This window comes from Lichenostomus cassidix, unplaced genomic scaffold, assembly GCF_008360975.1.
Source record: "Lichenostomus cassidix isolate B80296 unplaced genomic scaffold, HeHo_3.0 HiC_scaffold_43, whole genome shotgun sequence".
Classification (NCBI taxonomy): Eukaryota; Metazoa; Chordata; class Aves; order Passeriformes; family Meliphagidae; genus Lichenostomus; species Lichenostomus cassidix.
In genome coordinates, this window is record NW_028147635.1 from 3610567 (window position 1) to 3628735 (window position 18169).

General features: G+C 50.5%; 2 protein-coding genes across 2 annotated transcripts in view; one reads left to right on the top strand and one right to left on the bottom strand.

The window, feature by feature from the left end:
• The window catches only part of LOC146421198 (uncharacterized), a 61202-nt gene that overhangs the window by 8790 nt on the left and 34243 nt on the right, over nt 1–18169 (top strand). The gene's annotated exons all lie outside the window — the stretch shown is intronic.
• On the bottom strand, nt 7723–10306 carry LOC146421199 (uncharacterized). The gene is made up of 3 exons (XM_085047616.1): nt 10094–10306; nt 8969–9047; nt 7723–8781 (listed from the first exon to the last, which is right to left on the bottom strand). The coding sequence occupies exons 2-3, from the start codon at nt 9018–9020 to the stop codon at nt 8027–8029; spliced, it is 807 nt and encodes a 268-aa protein (XP_084903742.1). The 5' UTR covers nt 9021–9047; nt 10094–10306; the 3' UTR covers nt 7723–8026.

Consider the following 18169-nt stretch of genomic DNA (forward strand, 5'->3'; position numbering starts at 1 on the left):
GTGCAAACCCAGGGCAGTTGGGAACAAGCCCATCCAGCCCCTCACCTGGCCCTGAGCCACAGGGAATCCCTTTGCCTCTCACATCTCTCAGTGGCAAACTCTGAGTACAGCAAAAATGCTGGGGATTTCTGACCTCAGAAACCAGGAATGATGTGTGGGTAGGAAAACATTCCTTAAAACTCCCTCCTGCTATCCTGTGGAACTGTGAGTGAAAATGCTACCAAGCCTTTCTGCATTAGGAGGGATTCCCCTAACAAATCTGCATTAGGAGGGATTCCCCTGACAAATCCTGAATATTCAGCCTTGTCCCTCTGCCCCATGGCCACAATCCCAGGGCAGCAGGGCAGGGATGGCTCCTGGAGAGCCCCACGCACAGGCCTGGCTGCTCATGGCACACTCAGACAGCACAAGTGGAGCTCAGGCAGGGACCTGGATGAAGGTTTTCCCAGAGAAGGAACACGGGTGGATGAGTCCCAGTGGGACAGTCTGCAGGGAATGGCACAGCTTTGGCTCAAAGCAGCCTCTCCTGACTTGTCACTGTCCTTTTCTCCATCAACAGGTCCCCATGGCCAGACACAGCAAATGTCCAACAGCAGCTCCATGACCCAGTTCCTCCTCCTGGCATTCACAGACACGTGGCAGCTGCAGCTCCTGCACTTCTGCCTCTTGCTGGGCATCTCCCTGGCTGCCCTCCTGGCCAACAGCCTCATCATCAGCGCCGTAGCCTGCGGCCACCACCTGCACACCTCATGTTCTTCTTCCTGCTCAACCTGGCCCTCACTGACCTGGGCTCCATCTGCACCACTGTCCCCAAAGCCATGCACAATTCCCTCTGGGACACCAGGGACATCTCCTATGTAGGATGTGCTGCCCAACTATTTTTGGTTTTTTTCTTCATTTCAGCAGAGTATTATCTCCTCACCATCATGTGCTACGACCACTCTGTGTCCATCTGCAAACCCCTGCACTGTGGGACCCTCCTGGGCAGCAGAGCTTGTGCCCACATGGCAGCAGCTGCCTGGGCCAGTGGCTTTCTCACTGCTCTGCTGCACACAGCCAATACATTTTCCCTGCCCCTGTGCCAGGGCAATGCCCTGGGCCAGTTCTTCTGTGAAGTGCCCCAGATCCTCAAGCTCTCCTGTTCACACTCCAGCCTCAGGGAACTTTGGCTCATGGTCATTACTGCTTGGATAACTTCTGGCTGTTTTGTGTTCATTGTTTTCTCCTATGTGCAGATGTTCAGGGCTTTGCTGAGGATCCCCTCTGAGCAGGGACAGCACAAAGCCTTTTCCACATGCCTCCCTCACCTGGCCGTGGTCTCCCTGGTTATCAGCACTGCCATGTTTGCCCTTGGTGCTGCAGAGAGCTCAGGGCAGCTGGGAGAGCTTGGAGGGAGCTGGGCTGGGCTGAGAGAAGCTGGCAGAGAAACCCATCAGTGTCCATCTCAGCCTGTGTTAGTGTGCAGGGGGAGGACTGAGCCCAGGGCTTGTGGGGCAGAGCCAGGGCCTGGGGAAGGGATGGAAAACAGGCAAGTGGCCGAGAGAGGAGGCTGCTCTGTGCCCTTGGTGGCACGGACAGAGCAGGGAGGGAGCCCAGGACATTTGTCAGCCCAGACTCTGTCCCCATGGTGGCATGGACAGAGCAGGGAGGGGGCCCAGGACATTTGTCAGCCCAGCCTCTGTCCCCAGCCGTTGCCAGCCCTGGCTGCTCAGCCCAGGTTTGCAGGTGAGTTTGGTTATGCCCCAGCTCCATCCTGCTGCAGGGCTCAGGGCCTGTTCCCAGTAATGGCCAGCCCTGCCTGGCCTCTCTCCTGGCCCTGAGCCTGGCAAAGCTATTTTGAATGTTAATGAGCCCTCAAGCATTGAATTCCTGAAGATCTAAAGGCTGAAAAAGCCTCTGGAGAGGTAAAATTCAGCAGCAACCTCCAAGTTGCTGAGGATGTCAGCAGCAACCACTGAGGCTATCCTTGCCAAGAGACCATGGGGGCAAGGAGAACATCCCTGGGGCTGGGGAAGCAGAATGCAGAGGCACCACTGGGTCCAGGTGGGAAATGAACTGTGGAATGTGGCTATGAAAGCCCTGCCTGGGCTGTGCCAAGCAGGACAGCCACGCCCTGACTCCCATGCCCTGGGAATGGGGGTCTGTGGCCTCACAGGATGCTTGTGGCTCTCCTGGGAGCAGTGGGATGTGGGCTGTGGAATGGTGAGTGCAGGTGTAAGGCCCCAAACAACTTTCTCAACGAGACCTTTGAAAGGAATTACAGTTGTTTGTGGACTCTAAGTAAAAGGCAATATTCCTATGGGAACTGTCTGTGAATAGAGGGAAATGTGGTGGTGCAATCCCAATTCTGGCCATGGGTGCCTGGAGGAGAAGGACAGTTCATTTCCACAGGAAGGACAGCAGAGTGCCCCAGTGTTTCAGTGGCACAAGAGAAGCGACTCTCAACATGTCAAGGTCAGTTGGAACAGTCAGGTGGCCCCTTGGAGACCAAACCAGGCAGACCTGTGCCATGTTCCCTTGACTTTACGGGGCCCTGTAGTGTCACAATGGCCCCTTTGTTCCATGGGGTTTTGCAGTGTCATAATAATCTGATTTGGTTCTGCAGCATCTCATTTCATGAGGCCACTCTGTGTCACCATGGAGCTTTGGTTCCATGCAGTCCAGCAGTGTCAAAAAGGCCCCTTGATTCCATGGGACCTCATAGTGTAACAATGATGTTCTTGGTTCCATGGGACCCCACAGTGTCACAATGTTCTCTTGGTTCCACAGGGCCCTGCACTGTCACAATGTCTCCCTGGTTCCTTGAGACTGTGAAGTATCTCAATATTCTCTCCATGGTTCCATGAGGCCTTGCAATGTCACAATGGACCTTCATCTCCAAGGGGTCTCACAGTGTCACAATGGTCTCCTGTGGTTCCACAGTGTCACAATGGACTCTTGGTTCTTTATGGTGCTGCAGTGTCCCAGTGGCCTCTAGGTTTGATGAGGTCCTGTAGGGTCACAATGGCCCCTTTGCTTCCATGAGGCCCAGCAGTGTCAAATTGCCCCTTGGTTCCACAAGCCCTGCAGTGTCACAATGGTCCCTTGGTTCCATGGAGCCACACACAGTCACTATGGTCCCCTTGGTTCCATGAGGCCCTGCAATGTCACAGTGGTCTCCATGATTCCATGAGGCTCAGCAGTGTCCCAATGGTCCCTTGGTCCCACAAGGCCCCACACTGTCACAGTGGTCTCTGTAGTTCCATGGGGCCCTGGGGTGGTGCATTCCTCCCTCCCCTTCTCAGGCTGCCCTGCGATCTGAGAAATGCTCCTTAGGCCTCAGCCTTGGCCAACAGCCCCTGGGCTCAGCTCCTCTGCAGCTGATCACAAACACTGTCTGCTCCCAGGCACTGCTGCTGTCCAACCAGCTCCTGCTTTCTTTAGGAGCAGCCTTGGGAACTGTTTTCCTTCCCTCAGTGGCACAACATCCCTGTTCTCACAGTGTCAGAGAAAGCTGTTGATGCGAAGTGCAGCCAGGATGAAACATTGCTGTGACTAAAGCCCATCTCTTGGGGCCCTATCAACAGGGCTCCAAAAGGAGCCCCTTGGAGCTCTCCTGGAGCAGTGAGCTCCCTCTGAGTGGGGCCTCTCCGAGCCGGGAACTCTCCCGTTTGCTGCACTTGGGGCATCCCCGAACAACGAGGGACCCTGGGCCGATCCCCCCACTCCTCCAGGCTCAACCCTTCGCCTGCTGGGGAGATGCAAAAGCATCCGCAGTGAGCATTTCCCTGCCCTCCAGGGCAATGTCTGACAGCTCCCTGGCACTGCCTCTTTCTGTCTGTGTGCACACACGTGTGCCTGTGCTCTGGAAATGGGGGAGAAATGCTGCTCTGGGAGGTGTTGAAGTGCCTTGGATATGTGAGTGATTTAGGCCTGTAAGTGAGGTTCAGTCATAAGGTATGAGCTAAGTGAAATGCTGCTAAGGGTTGTTCTTTTGCTAAGTTGTTAAGTTTAAGGTATAAGTTAAGGTTAATGTAGAAGTTAAGTTCTTTTAAGTTTGAGGCCGGTTAAGCTTTCAGGCCATATTCCTTTTATCCTTGCTCTCACTGTCCTTTTGTGTCACACACCCAACTAAACACACACACACACACAGGGACAGTTCTTGGTTCATTTCTGGTTTGATTGCCTGGATTTGCTTGCTTTTGTTGTTGCTTTTTTCCCTTGGTGTGCCTGAACTGTCCAGTCAGGAGCAGAGTGACTCTTGCCAAGGAACTTTGTTGTGCTGTCGTACTTAATATTAAATCTGGTGTTTGCTGATCCCTTTCTGGGGATTTTTTAAGTGCTCTCAAGCCCTCGTTCGTAACAGGGTGAAGGAGCCCTGGGCCAGGCTCTCACCCTGGGGGACACAGGGACACTGCCAGGGCATCACTGTCCCCTTGTCCCACCCCACAGGGCCCTGTCCCCTCTGTCCCCGTGTCAGGCTCTGGGGGATCGATCTCATGGAACATCCTCTGGGGGAGGCTGTGGCACTGGGGGGCAGGGGGGACCTGGGGGGAAAGGGGACCCTGCTGTGCACGAGCAGCGTTGGACTTGTCTGGGGGAACTGTGAGGGGGGCTGGGGCAGAGTGACCTCCCCAGTGACCTCACACAGCCACCCTTTGATGTCACACAGCCCTCCTGTGATGTCACACATCCATCCTGTGATGTCACACTTCACCCTGTGTTTCCAGCCCCCTCTGTGATGTCACACAGCCTTTGCTATGATCACATAATGCTGCCCTGTGATGTCACAGCCCATTCCATGATGTCACAACCTACTCTATGATGTCACACAGCTGTTCCATGTTTTCACAGCCCCCTTTGTGATGTCACATAACCACCCTGTGGTGTCACAAGTCCACTCTATGACCTCACAGCCTGCTGTGTGATGTCATTCAGCCACACTGTGATGCCACAGACCACTCTATGATGTCACATATCACACCCTGCTGTGGGCTGTCACAGCCTACTCTGTGGTGTCACAAGCCAGTCAGTTTTGACAAAGGAAAAATATTAGTCAAATTGCAAGGAAAATGGAGTGTCATTTTTTCCCAAAGTTTACAGTGACAGAAGAAGGGTCAATATGTTTAAACTAAACGAGAGTGCATTTAGATTTGTTATAAGGAAGGAACTTTTTACCATGAGATTGACACAAAACATCAACTGTTTTTCCAGAGAAGTTGATGCCCCATCCCAGCAATTGTCCAAGGACAGGAGCTTTGTGCCACCTGACATAGTGAAACCCCTCCTCTCCCCAAGGATGGAATTCCTGTTGTGTGGGTTCTCTGATGTGCTGGGTGACCTCACAACACTCCTGGCCAGAATGTCAGCTGAGGGCCAAGCAGGCTGCTGCAGTGGCAGTGACCTCACAGCCATCACCATTGCAGCCATGTCCCCTGGGCCTGGCTCTCCCCATTCCATGAGCTCCTGTTCTGTCACCAATGGTGTCCTGAGTTCTATCAAGACCCCACAGTGTCACAGTGTCCCCTTCATTCCATGAGGTTCTGTAGTGTCACAATGCACTCCTGGGTTCCATGAGGTGCCACAGAGTCACAATGGTCTCCCTTCATCTATGAGGCCCTGCAGTATCAGTACTTTGGTCTCTGTGGTTCCATGTGGCCACAAAGTGTCACAATGATCTCTGTGATTCCATTGGGAACACAAAAGCTTTCCATTAACATTGAGCAACACCTGCTTAACACATTCTTGGGCACATCTGTTTGTATTCAAAAGAGGGTTTAAAGGTGAGAATGGCACCATCAACTTCCATCTGCAACTGAGATCAAGGGAAAGGACAGGGACAGAGAATTCTCCTTCAATATACAGAGAATTCTGCTTACAGAGATCACTTCTGGTCACATTGTCCCTGGTAGAAAGGTGACATCATCAGAGGCAGCCTGTACTGAGCATGTGGTTCCTGAGTGGGGTTTGTTGTGTAGGAAACCTGCTCAGGCTTTTCTATTCTTTCCTCACAAACAGGAAAACTCCTCCTGGGCCCGTGTGCAGACAGAGCCCTGAGGAGAGCAGGTGGGACATGGAGCAGTGGGCTGGGACAGCCAGCTGCAGAGCTCAGGGGACAAGTTTGTGATGCAGGGAACAGGGATGTCAGTGCCAGGTGGGCAATGTCAGCCATGGTGAGGTTGGGGGTGAGGAGCAGGTTGTCCCAACAGGGTCAGCCCTCAAGGGGCTCATTCTTCTACATGCCCAGACCTCCTAAGGAGACATTCAGCATCAAAGTCACTTGGGGAATGCTTCTATCATGTGTTCTCGGAACAGAAATATAAAAAAATATTTCCTTGACGTTAAAGAAAAGTCATGGGTGCACTTTGAAAACTTCCTCCTTAAAAGAACACCAAACTGACTCCAATAGCCGTACAAGCCCTGAACACTTGAAGACGATGGAAGGCAGAGAAAGAACTTTTGAGGGCTTTCTGTAGTTTAATGAACCCCAAGGTGGAGCTGAGTCTGTGACCCTCCGGGACTGAGAGAAGGTTGAAGAAGCTGCTCAAGGAGTCAGAAACAAAATTCCAAGTCCCTTGGAGCATCATTGGGCGCCACTGAAGGCAGGGACTGCCAAAGGCTCCCCAGGGACTCGTGAGAGCAGATCCTTGGGGCCAGGATTGCAGGAAGCCAAAGGCTCTGAGCAGGGAACTGGAATGCTGAGAGAAGCCTGGGCTGGTTGGAGGAAGCAGAAAGGCCAAGGCCTAACCCCAGTGACCAGTTTGTGGGTGATTGTTGCTGTACTCCAGAATTGCCCTGGAAAAATCCCTGTGGAAGCCAAAGCAGGAGCAGCTGGGAAGGGCTGGCAATGCTGCTGCTGCTCCTGCTGGGAGCCCTGGCTAGGCCAGGCTGGCGCCCACTGCGCTGCGGCTCCTGCTGCTGCCAGAGCCGGGCGGGACTCGGGGACAGGGAATGGACATGGGGGGACAGCAAAGGCCGTGGGGCTGCAGTGATGTTGGTGCTCAGACCAGTGCCAGCACAGAGCTTTGGACATGAGGGGTCATGAGAGGCCATGCAAAGCCTCAGCCCTGGCAGGAGGGAGTCCTGCCATGTCTCCAGGGCAGGGCAGCTGTGGTGTGCCACAAGTGCAGATGTGGTGCAGAGCAGGCTCAGAGCACCTCTGTGTGGGGATGAGACCCTTCCCCAACTCCAAACCACACCAAAACCACCATAAATAGGACTATGGGTCTTCAGAAGCCACTGGCAACTTGGAAGTGACTACAGCTCAATCCCACTGTGAGAAGGAAGGGAATCTTCCCAGTGAGCTGCCATACAGCCACTATTAACAATGGGTGGCATTTAGAAGTATAACACTAATATATAATACAAACAAATAATAGTAACAACAATAACAAGAAATCAACCCCCAAATGCCAACACACAGCACTACACCAAAAGGATGAACCTCCTTTTTCTTTATTGCCCCAAGGCTCATGAGAAATAATCATGTTATATAATACCCAAAAACCCACACAGGAACAAGTTCCACTCCCTTCATCACCCCAACCTTTGGCTGTCTCATTCCAGACCCTGCCCCACACTCCAATCCCCACCCCAACCCATCCCACCCCTCCTGGACATCAAGACCCCCTTCCCAAGCCCTATTTTCCCCTCCAATTCCCATCCCACCCATCCTGCCCCACCCAATGCCCATCTCACCCCACCAGAACTGCATCCCACTTTGCCCAATCCCTTCCAATGTCATCCCACCCTGAGGGGCTGTGGAATTGAGTCATTTTGGGCAGGGATTGAGCTGGTTGGGGGTAAGATTGAATACTTTCCAGTGGAATTGACTGGTTTTGAGGCACTGGATGAACCCTCTTGGCTTTTCAAACACAAAATGGAGAAAGAAACTGTACCAAATACCCAGAAGCACCAAATCATCCAGAATAGCTCCTGAACACCAAACACCCCTCCCAAAGAGCAGTAAAACCATGAGGCTTTAGGTAATAAGGCTGGAGCAGAAGAAAAAGCTCTTCCTGCAGCCGGGGCTTGTGCAGGGCTTCTCTTACTGGTGGCTCCGTTGGTGTCTGGTCAAGTGAGAGCTCTGGGTGAAGCCTTTTCCACACTCGGGACACTCATAGGGTCTCTCCCCGGTGTGGATGCGCCGGTGGATGATGAGGGTGGAGTTGAGCTTGAAGCCTTTCCCACAGTCAGGGCAGCGGAATGGCCTCTCCTGTGTGTGAATCCGCTCATAGAGGAGGAGATTAGAGCTGCTCTGAAACCTCTTCCCACACTTGGGACACTTGTAGGGCCTCTCCCCAGTATGGATCCTCTGGTGGCGGATCAGGTGCGAGCTGTCTCTGAAGCTCTTCCCACATTCCCCACACTCATATGGCCGTTCCCCAGTGTGGATCATCTGGTGGCAGATAAGTTGGGATCTCCTGGTGAAACTCGTCCCACATTCCCCACACTTGTAGGGCCGTTCCCCAGTGTGGATCATCTGGTGGCGGATCAGGAGAGAGCTTGTCCTGAAGCTCTTCCCACATTCCAAGCACTTGTAGGGCTTCTCCCCAGTGGGAAGCTGCTCATGGGCCACCTGCTCATAGCTCTGGCTTGATTGCTGGCCAATTTCCTGGCACAGGGTGGGTCTTTTCTCCTCACAGCACCCTGGGCTTGGTTTGGAGCCTCTCCTTGTGTGGGATCTCCGGGGCTTTTCCTCCCCATTGGACTCCTGTGCCATGGAGCTGTTCAAATCAGCCTCTTCCATGAGGTTCTCCAGGGAAGATTTTTCCTCCATGGTCTCCATTCCCAGCTCATTGCCTGGGGGTGGAAACACGAGAGGATTTTAGATTTGCCTACATGCCAAAAGGAAAGGGGAAGGAGATTCGCCTCAGTCCATTCTTGGCAGGACAGTGTCAGCAGCAGGGTTGTCCTGCAGCCAGGGACGATGTTGGGCTGGAAGATGGAGAAAAAAAGAGGGGGAAAGGGGCAGTGACTTCCTCCTCACCTGCCTGGCTGTCCTGGGGCATCTTCCTCTTCCTCACAGCCTTCTCCTCCATCCAGCCAAGGTTTGGGAATGGGAAATCCTGGTTTGGAGGGGAAAAACAAGGTGTAAGCATGTATGTTAGGTTTGAAGGTCCTCCTGCTCGAGTCCATTTCTAGAAGTCACAGGGCATCTGGTGTCCATAAAAACCTCCAGAGCACTATGATTTTGAAAAAAAAAAACCAACAAAAAAACCCCCAAAACAATCCCAGGAGTTCCCTTCTTTGGTCTCTCCACTTTGGAATTCTGGGGGTCCCTCCCATCCTGGCTGCTGGGGGTTCTGCATGTATTGGGCTTCCCACATCTAGATGGACCCCAGCCTCCCTTTGCTTTTGTGGGTCCTTGGAATCCCCAGATTTCTTCCTCTCCAGTCTCCCCACTTTGGGGTCATGCTGGTCCCTCTCCTCCAGGGTCCCCTCACTTAGGGATGCCAGGGGATTTTGGGTTTTCCATAGGTTGCTTCTCCCCTAAGTGCTTCAGGGTGTGGGTGTCCAAGGAGTCACCTCTCTCCCCCACCCCAGGCTTTTGAATTTTCCAGATGTCCTGGCATTTCCCCCTTCTCTGGGCTCCCCACTTCGGGGTCCTTGGGGTCACAGGGTTCCCCACCTCCAGACTCCCTCTCCTCCAGACTGCCAGCAGTCCCCCGGTCCTGGTATTGCCCTCTCCATCCTCCACACTCTGGACATCCCACAGTTCCTCCCATCTGGTTCTCCCTGGGGGTCCCACAGCCCCCTGGCTCTGGGCTGGAGGTGGCAGTGCTTGCTTTGGGAAACCCAACCCTCACTGCAAGGGGGGTCCTTGCATCCCTCTGCCCACCACTGGGGCTCTGCTGGCAGCCACCACCCAGAAACACCTCCCAGGGACACACCAACACCCCCCAAGGGATGTTTTTGGCACAGCTTGGAAGTAATTCATACTCCAAACATCCAAAACCACTGTGCTCATTTAAACTAAACTGTCAGGATAAATGAATCCCACTCAACTGCCCCAACAGACATTACAGGTCAGACTAACAATTCACTAAAGAGATTACAATAAATGCAATGATACAGAGAAAACTGCTTTTAACCCACAAAGATTGAGTACAACCTGGCTGCCTGTAGGTCAGAGCGATGGTCGAGATCCTACCAAATGGTGGTCTTGTGGAAGTTCCGCTCCTCCTCTGGATCAGTTGAGTGGAAGTGGTGTCCCACATCCCCAAAGCCAGATTTTATACGCTCAGGTTCAGGTGGGAATGCTCAGTACCTCCACCTGGGCAGGGAGTCTGACAATGCAATGATGTCATCCTGTGAGTCATGGGATATTTGGGGAGCCTTTGATGGTCTAAATTGTCTCAGCTGCCCATTGTGCTGGTGCCATTGAGTCCACGATGGCCCATTAGCAGAGATGACCCCTCAGGCTGGGTGGGACTGTGCTGGTGCTTCCCTGGAGGGAGTTATCACTGCTCAGTCATTGGTGTGAAGAAACAGAAAACTGTCTTTGCCTTGCAGGGTTTGCCTCTTCTTCCTTATCTCATTTAACACCCAGCTCGTAGCCTGAGGGATCAGGGGTGCACTGGGCAGCTCCTGCAAACGACCTCTCATCAGCAGCTCATCAGAAAGGACCTAAGGGGAGCAGAATGACCACTTTGGTTACAGTTTAGCACTCTGTGGGTGTAACCAAAGTGCTAAACTGTAACCAGGACAGGCTGGCAGTGAGATTTCAGTGAGCGATATTTAAAATCTTTTTTAAAAGGGTGCTGAGGTCAGTAAGACGGATCCATGCCACCAGCATATTTAGAAAGTAAATCCTGACTTCTCTTTTTCAAAGAAAAAAAATCAGTTACCTCTTCATCCAAAGTTACAGAAGAATTTTCAATACACACTTCAGTTTTGTTTTTATCTTTCATATTTTATCTAATTTTTTTTCCTTTTCCCTTTTATTTTCTTGAAAGACAAAAATGAGTGTCCATTGCTCCTGGTTCTCATGTGGAGCAGCTCCCTTCCTGCTGGCTGAGCTGCTCAGGCAGAGCCCAGCAGCTCCTGGCCCCTGCAGAGCTGAGGCTTTTCCCTGTCGCTGTGCACAGACTGATGGAGCAGCACTGCTGAACATGGGGACAACCCAGAGGGACCAGAAGAGCTGCCTTTGCTTCCCTTGAAGCTCCAAGGGCCAAACTCTGAGCAGACACGGCTGGAAGAGACTGGCAGGCTCCCTGTTTGCTGTGCTGCCCCACTTGTGAGGGGCCCAGCTTTGCGTGAGGCACAGTGAGAACAAGGGGCAGCTCCCTCCCAGCCCTGCAGCCAAGGGACCCCTCTGGCCCCAGGGCTTGGGGCACTGTCAGCACCTGCTGCTTCAGCCACTGCTTCTGCTGGCATTGAGAGCAACAACCAAACTGTGGCTGATCAACAGAACAGGTGATGTTGCAATATGAAACTAGCTAGCAGAAAATAGAAGAATTTCCAAAAGGGGGGTAAAGGAAGCAGGAATTCATCCTTCTCCCCACTCTAACACATGTTATTATTGTGCAAGTTTGTTTCAATATCATAAACAACTTTGAACACTCAAGTGTGTCCTCATCAGCTAAAAAGCTAAGTGTGTCCAGATGTGAGACAAGGAGCCACTAAAGCCACAGAAGCAAAAAGAACTGCTGAATACCCTTGCAACTGTGAGATCTACAGCCAGAGGCTCCTTTTATTTGAATAAAATTAACTCCAGACAAAGAGGAACACAAAAGAACAATATTAGACAATAAAATAAAGAGTTAATCCATTAAAAGCTGCAATGAAACACAAAAATTCCAAAATTAAACTAATTAAATAGTTTCCTTTTTTATATTCCCAGAACAGTGTTACCCACAGGGTTGTTCCTGGATCAGTCCCAGCTGTCATAGCAGAACCTTGTAATAATTGTATGCCTTCAGATGCAAGAGGGCAAGTAAGCCAGAAAGAAAAGAGTGGTACCCTTTTTAACACACACATATAAAAAAATGGCCACATTAGTAATTACCGTATAGACTTAAATCTAAATTTGGAAAATTGATATATACCCATATGTAAATCAGACCAAAATAATTGTCTTTAAAATGAAAAGGTTTCAAAAGTGATGGCTAAGTCTAACAAGGATAGCACTTTGTGTTTGCCGTGGAACAGAAGGAAATCCATCTGAAATTAATTACTGGAATCGGAAAATCTTTACATGTGTGACACTTCCAAATAATGAGTCTGAATGAGGCTACTTGTCACACAATCTACTATTAATTGCCCCTCCTGGGGTCAATGTTCCCCAGCTGCTCCTCATCATCTTCTGATTCAGAAGTCATCTCTGCCTCTTTTTCCTGGTCCCTTGCTGGTCCCTTGTGTAACAGTCTCCTTTTTTCACTTACTTGCTTAGGTGTTTTTGAAGGAATGTGTTCCGCAATTAATTTATTTATGTTTCTCTTTCCTTCAAACTGTGGCTCCAGTTTAATCAAAAGCTGTTCCTCCTCTTTTGTCCACACTCTTTTGTGTGCTCCTCGGGCAGAGCTCTTTTTGGGGCGGGATGCAGCCATCCTTTCCTGCTTCATGGTCACAGGATGCATATGACTCTTGTGTTGACCAAGGCCAATCTTGGTCAAAAAATTCCTACCACAGACATGACAGATCCACCCCCCAGCTGGAGACCCCTTGCACTTGGGATAGTGACAAGCAACACTATGAAAGTTAGTGTTTTGCTTACCACACTTAGCACACTGAAACCAAACCCTGCTTTTCCCATGGGCTCTTTTCAGGTGTTCAGTCAAGCCCGACGCACGGCGCATCCGGGTCCCACAGCATGGACAGGCTGAATTTTTGTTGGGAATCATCACCATTTGGATGTCCTCTCGTGCTGAATCAGTGCTGTTTGCTGGTCCAGGGTGGGATGTGCTCGGTGTGCCACCCTTTGGTTCGTCACTGTTTCTTCTGCCACTGTTCTCTCTGGTGCTCTGGCGGCAGCTGTTTTTTCCCATGTTGTGTTTAGGTCAAAGATCTTAGTGTACCTCCAGCAGCCTGGCCAAATCCTTCCACAGCATGGGTAAAATGTACATTCTCATTAGTCAAACAAAACAATCCCGAGTTATAAAATTCCAATCTCACCAGCTCTGTTTCATTTCCCACCAAATCACAGAGGGGCAGATTGTGAATTTCTGGACATCAGGTCCAGCAATTTATCGGTCCGGGGGGGGGTCAACCCCCACCCTTCTGAACACCAGATCAACCCAGTCTAAAGAACTGGTCTGGCTGCCAGTCATTCCCTGGAATAAACATATCAACTGCCCCATTTTACAGCTCCAGAAAATTTTAGGCAAGATGAAGTTGGAGGGAGGACTCAGTCAGCAGAGGATTCCCCCAACCACTTGTGTATCTTGCTCAGCACAAGCCCATGGCATAGGTTTAGAGTAAAAAGCTACACAGCTCTTACCTTAGGCTTGTTTCACCCTCTGAACAATACTGTTGGCTGGGGAATCCAAGAGTCTTTTGCCAGTCTGTCCTGTTTGTCAACCAAGTTCCTGAATGCCTGCAGAAAGGTGTGAAGCCTCCCTGCTAAGAGCCACTCCCTGAGAGCCCTCTGATCATGGGCCTCTGGCATTATATCACTCCTCTGATAATTGGCCCACAGTTACCCCTCCTTCAGGCAGCTCCCTGTGTCCCAGCTGTTCCTGGTCTGCCCCTGATTGATAACTCATCCCAGGTGCTTTCCCACACCCACAGCCAGTCCCCTGGGCTGAAAATCTTTTATCCTTGATTTGTTTGGCTGTTTAGTATGGAATGTGTTCTTAAGTAAGTTTATTGATAATTTTGTTGCCCCTGAACTGTTCTCTGAAGGAACACTGACAGCACACACACAATCCCAGCGACTCCATAGGGACATCCCAAGAGTCTCCCATTTGCCAAACCACCTGCATGGAGATTGCAGTCTACAACAGGGTCTCAGGGGTGACATGCCACGTGTTTCCATGCTGCTAAGGAGCTGGCAGGTCACAGGCACTCACAGGGGCTCCATGGTGACATCCCTGCACTCTCCATCCTCCTAAAGGGCTGGGAAGTCACTGACAGTCACAGCTGCCCCCTGGGCATGTTCCAGCCATCTCCAGGCTGCCAAAGAGCCAAGAGATCACATGTAGGGGTTTGACCCTGACTAAAGGCCAGGCACCCCTGCTCTCTCTTGCCGCAGGCATGCAGGAGAGGGGAAAGGAAAAAATCCTGTTAAACACACACCAAATTCATGAGTTAAGTGAGATAGGACATTGACAAGGGGATGCATGGAAAAAAAGGGCAAGCAGGCTTCAAACTTAAAGTTGCAAAGTGAGTTAATTACCTAACTGAGTCGGAGGAAAAATGAGTGGTAAAAATAAGAACCCTCTTAAGAACCCATTTTCTATTCACTCCCTTCCCTCCTATCAACCAACAGCTCGGGTAGGGGACAGGGTTTGGGGTATTTTCTTAGTCCATAGAGCAAACCCATAAACCTATTCATCACCACAATTCTTCTACTAAAAATACTATTTGTGTCTGCTCATTCTCTCTCTCTTAAGACAGTTTCTCTGCTCTCACCCCTTCCCTCTTAAGAAGCAGTTTCTCTGCTCACCCCCCTCCCTCTTTCCAACCAACAGCACAGGCAGGGACAGGGTAAGGGGTTTGTTCTCTGGTCAGTCTGTCGGGGAGACGAGTCTTCTACTTAGCCAAGGGGTCTCCCCCACGAGAGACGGTCCTCTGGGAACTTCATTGGCATGGGTCCAATCTCACGAGCAACATCCCACCCAAATTTCTTCTGCAACGTGAGTCCTCTGGTCCATAAGGTGCAGACTCTCCCGAGCTGAGGCCAGGCTGCTTCCACCCCAGGACCAAGGCCTTTCTCTCCCTTGCAAGGCCTTTACAGCTTTAACTCTTTATATGAGACTCCCACAGCTTCCTCCAGGCATCCACCAGCTCCTCTGGCATGGGCTGTGGGTGGATCTCTGCACCCCTGTGGATTCCATGGGCTGCAGGGTGTCCACCTGCTCCCCCCATAGTCTTCACCACAGCTCATCTATGAATGTACTGAGGTAGCCCTGAATCCCCTCATCTAGACCATCAGGAGAGGCAAGGAACAGGATCATCCTGGAGGATTCCAGGCATTCCATGGAGCCAGATTTCAGGCTTATGGCTGTTTCATCTCTGGGTGTCCCTGAGACCATGGGTGTCCTGATGGATCTGACTTTCTCCCTGACCCCAAATTCTCCTATTCTGGATTTTGTTCAGGGGTAAATGGGCTCCTCTGGCTGATTCCCATGACTGTGTGTGGTGTGATGATCCTGGCTGGATTCCTGGTGTCCCCCAAATCTGTTACATCCCTCTCCCCTCCACACCTGGGTGGGGAAAAAATACAAGGAAAGGCTCCTGAGCTGGGATAAGGGCAGGAAGAGATCCTGTATGGATTCTGGGCAAAGGGGAGTCGACTGGGGGATACTAATTGGATTTATCCCCCGTCAGAATCAGAGCAGGAAAAATGAGAAGTAAAACAAATCCTAACCCACCTTTTCCCAATCCCTGCCTCCCTCCTAGGTCTCACTTTATTCCTGATTCTCTCCCCCCTCCCTCCCAGTGGCTCAGGGAGACAGGAATGGGGGTCATGGTCCACCCCAAAATTTCTCACAGAAGGTCTTGTTGAGTCACAAGGTGCAGAAAGTACCCTCAACACTCCCATATGATTTAGGGTAAAATAGAAATTATTAATTTAAAAGAACTAGAAGCTGGATAGTAATAATAATAATAATAACTTTTGAACTGATTTAGAGGGCCAGAGGTTGGATAATGATTTACTAAGATTTGCTTGCTGAAAACCACTTATTATTCGCCTAATGATTTTGTGCCTACCTAGTATCGGGGAGGATAGAGAGAAGAGAGCCAAATAATTGAGAAAAACCACTAAGTGTGACCAAGCTTCCCGCCCTTGGACCCCAGGACCGGTACAAGTTGGTTCTCAGGCTTGGACTTGGACCAAGAACCAAGGGAACATGTGCAAGGGAACAGGGTGAACAGTTCATCGTGAGAAGGACTATTGATTTTCCCATCATTAATTATTTGGGACCCCTGTCCACAATTAATCTGAGACACTTTGCTTGCACGAGCATATTTAAATGAACTTTGAACTCATTATAATACGAAGCTGGGATAGGTAATGAATAGGTATAGGGTCTTTGTCTAACTTTATGCATATGTAACCTGTAAGCTAATATAAACCTAGTGAAGAGCTGCTGACAGTGTGCATGCTTCTGGAGGGGCTACCGCCCATGCACCCCAGCTGGAATAAACACATACCTACTTCATAACTATCTGAGTTGTGGAGTCTATGCCATGCTTCACCCTCCTTTCTCTTCTGCCTCTCTTGGCCTGCTCTGTTTCTCTCACAGTGTCTCTCTTTAGCCAGGGCAGCTGCCAGCCAAAGACCCTCTGCTGATTTTGTTCCCAGTCCATGAGCTAAAACAACCATGGATGAAGTGATGAAGGCTGGCAGTGAAATGTCATTGTAAGATTTTACTCCACTTGGCTTTTGGCTCCTCCTTCTGAGGAGCTTTGTCTTCAAGGGCAGAAACATCTTTTCCTTGCAGGAAACTGGAATTCCAGACCCTTGCAGTGTGTGCCATTGATCCCGGAGCAGAATTCCTGAGGCTCCTAGGGTGCTGGTCCTGCCATGCCTCCCAATGGAGCTGTGCAGGGCCAGGTGACAAGGTCCAGCAGCTGTGTTGGTTCTGCAATGTCACAATGGTCCATTGGTTCCATGAGTTTCCATCCTGTCAGAAATGGACTCCTTGGTTCCCCAGTGTCTCAATGGCCGCTTGGGTCCATGACGTTCCCCAGTGTCACAATGATCTCCTTGGCTTCCTGAGGCCCAGCAGTGTCACAATGGAATAATGGTTCCATGAGGTTCTGTAGTGTCACCATGGTCTCCTTGGATCCTCAGGGTCAGAATGGACATTTAAGATGACATTTTATCACCATGTGTCCTTGATCCAATGACCTTCCATACTGCCAAAAATGGTTCATTAGTTCCCATGATGCCCTCCCGTGTCCCAGTGGATATTTGGTTCTGTGAAGTTCTTCAGTGTCACAATGGTCTCGCTGCTTCCATGAGGCCCTGCAGTGTCACAATGCTCCACAGGTTCCATGAGCTCCTGTTCTGTCACCGATGGTCTCCTGAGTTCCTATGAGGCCCAACAGTGTCACAGTGTCCCCTTCATTCCATGAGGTTCCGTAGTGTCACAACGCACTCCTGGGTTCCATGAGGCCCCACTGTGTCACAATGGCCCCTTGATTCCATGAGTTCACCATGGCCCATTAGCAGAGATGACCCCTCAGGCTGGGTGGGACTGTGCTGGTGCTTCCTCAAAGGGAGTTATCACAGCTGAGTCATTGCCAAGATAGGCAGGCAGTAAAATTTCATTGCACTATCCTGCTCCACTTGGCTTTCAGTCTCACAAGAGCTCTGCCTTCAACGGCAGGAACATCTTTTCCTTGCTGGAAACTGGAATCCCAGCCCATTGCAGTGTCTGCCATGGTGAAGCACTGATAGACTCCACAACTCAGAAAGTTATGAAGTAGGTATGCTTTTATTCCAGCTGGGGTGCATGGGCAGCAGCCCCTCCAAAGGCATGCACACCGTCAGCAGCTCTTCACTTGGTTTACATTAGGTTACATATGCATAAAGTTACACAATGCTTCTATACATACTCATTACCTATCCCAGCTTTGTATTATAATGAGTTCAAAGTTCATTTAAATATGCTCACACAAGCTCAGTGTCACAGATTAATTGTGGGCAAGGGTCCCGAAAATAAATGAGGGATAAAGTTAGTAGTCTTCCTCAGGATGAACTCTTCACCTTGGTTCCTTGCACATGCCCCCTTGGTTCTTGGTCTAAGTCCAAACCTTAGAACTCACTTGAGCCAGTTCTGAGGTCTGAGAGCAGGATGTTCAGTCAAACTCAGTAATTTTTATCAATTATTTGGCTTTCCTTTCTATATCCTCCCTTTTACTGGGTAGGCAAAAATCATTAAGCAAGTGATATATTGTTTTCAGCAAGCAGTTCTTAGTAAATCATTATCCAAACTCAGGCCACCTAAGTAAGTTCCAGAAGATTATTATTCAGCTTCTAGCCCCCCTAAATTAGTAACTTCTACCCCTGTAAATC

What these genes read in the sequence shown, in the direction of transcription:
- LOC146421199 (XM_085047616.1), bottom strand. Translation starts at nt 9,020, where the DNA reads ATGGAGGAGAAGGCTGTGAGGAAGAGGAAGATGCCCCAGGACAGCCAG. An exon ending in GCCCCAGGACAGCCAGGCAG is followed by an intron (nt 8,782 to 8,968) that starts GTGAGGAGGAAG and finishes TTCCACCCCCAG; the next exon opens with GCAATGAGCTGGGAATGGAG.